The 1,667-nt window shown below is 40.6% G+C and overlaps 1 protein-coding gene across 3 annotated transcripts in view; it reads left to right on the top strand.

Annotated features, from left to right (window-relative positions):
• The window catches only part of LOC107576583 (protein ZNF365-like), a 4,537-nt gene extending 2,932 nt beyond the window's left edge, over window positions 1-1,605 (top strand). For 2 of the 3 annotated variants that reach the window (XM_016262735.1, XM_016262736.1), the window contains exon 2: window positions 895-1,605. In XM_016262735.1, coding sequence (XP_016118221.1) covers window positions 907-1,605 — 699 coding nt within the window. In that variant the 5' untranslated portion in view covers window positions 895-906. Of the gene's footprint in view, window positions 1-72; window positions 160-894 lie in introns of those variants that run through there. The other variant, XR_001608079.1, reaches the window with a different exon arrangement.
• Window positions 1,606-1,667: the final 62 nt, after the last annotated feature.

The raw sequence follows: 1,667 nt of genomic DNA, 5'->3' as shown, positions 1-1,667 counted from the left end.
TACAATATGTGACCTTTAATATTTTACGGATGAATTGAAAGCTACTGTTCTAAATACTTTTTTTCTATCCAGATTCATGCAGTTACAACATCTACCAGCAGAGGCTAACGAGTCTATGCTAACCAGATAACCATTGACCAGCTTCACCCATCCTGACATTCATGAAAATTACCTGGCCTGAGAACACGTTTCACACGACATATAATTTTTTTAATGTTAAAAAAGAATGAATAAATAAATAAAAATACTCAAAATGACTTTGAATATTTGGTTTATACGCAAATAACATGCATTGACGAGACAATTTTTTAATATATTACTCAAAAATCACAATATATATTTGTATTATATGCAAATAATGTGTATTGACAATACAATATTTAAAAATATTACTCTAAAATCAGAACAAATATTTGCATTATATGCAAACATTGTGCATTAACTTCTCAGTTCTCAGACATTTTCATCAGCACTAAAATGCATCTAAACACTAAAAATAACAATTATAGACGAATTAATCATTATGCCTGATGTATGTATTTGTTTATTACTAGTATAGACTTATGGTTGCTCATAGTTTTTACTGTGAAAAATTCAAACTTGATTGAGGACCAAACTTAAATATTTCCTTTAATATATTAAAATTTTCCATTTTTAAAAGTAAAATTAATTTATATTCTCTATATTTCATTGCAAAAAAAAAATTACAAATAAGAAATGAAGACATGCTTAAATTACATGTTTTCCCCTTGATTTCCCCCCTCTTGTGTTATGGTGGGGCAAATCAAATGTCATCAACTTTGGCCCATGTGCCCTGGTTTGGGCATCTCTGCTATACAGTGTTTTAATATCTAAGAACTGGGGTGCTAAATATGTAATATTTTTTGTTGTTAGGTTATCTGTGTCATGCAGCAGAAAGTGTGCACACGCAACACAGCACTGTTTGTGAAGAACGGTCAGGCGTGTGGAGCCGGAGCCCCTCCTCAACTTCCTTTCCGCTGCCCGCGATGTGGAGAGCACGAACGATTCCACAGTCTTTCTTCTCTCAGAGCTCACCTAGAATACAGCCACCCGTTCCACACTAAACATGACATCAGCCTCCTATCCACCAGGGATCTTTCTGACACAGAGTGCGTGGACGGCTGCAAAATCTCCAAATCCAACATGCATAAAGTACGTGATGCCGGCACAAATACTACCTCAACTGCGAGAGGAGAGCACAAGCACATATTCGGCACGGACCAAACTCCAGGGCAAAAGCTCACGCCCCCAGTGAGGAGCTTCAGCGTTGGGGATGCATCGGCTGGAGCTGGACCCCTCTCGGCTCCTGTGGCGTCAGTGGAGAAGAGGCTGGAGGGGATGATGAGGACAGCCAATAGCAACATGGAGCGACGTCTGCTGCGGCTGAGCTCAGAGCTGGCACAGACAGACACGGCTATCCTGTGTGAGCGCGCTCACTCGCATCACCTGGCCCAGGAGAAACAGGAAGTGCTGGAGCGAGAGCGGGCGCTCAGCAGACAGGTAGACACCGCCGTTATGGTGATCGCCACACTGAGGCAGCAGCTCAGCGTCTCAGAGCACGAGTTGGAGAGGAGAGAACAGTGAGTGAAAGATTTCAATATCATTTAAAGGAACACTCCACTATTTTTGAAAATAGGCTAATTTTC

Source organism: Sinocyclocheilus grahami, unplaced genomic scaffold (assembly GCF_001515645.1).
Source record: "Sinocyclocheilus grahami isolate Dianchi unplaced genomic scaffold, SAMN03320097.WGS_v1.1 scaffold3972.1, whole genome shotgun sequence".
Taxonomy (NCBI): Eukaryota; Metazoa; Chordata; class Actinopteri; order Cypriniformes; family Cyprinidae; genus Sinocyclocheilus; species Sinocyclocheilus grahami.
The sequence above is the reverse complement of the archived record's forward strand: the minus strand, read 5'-3'. Positions and strand labels throughout refer to the sequence as shown.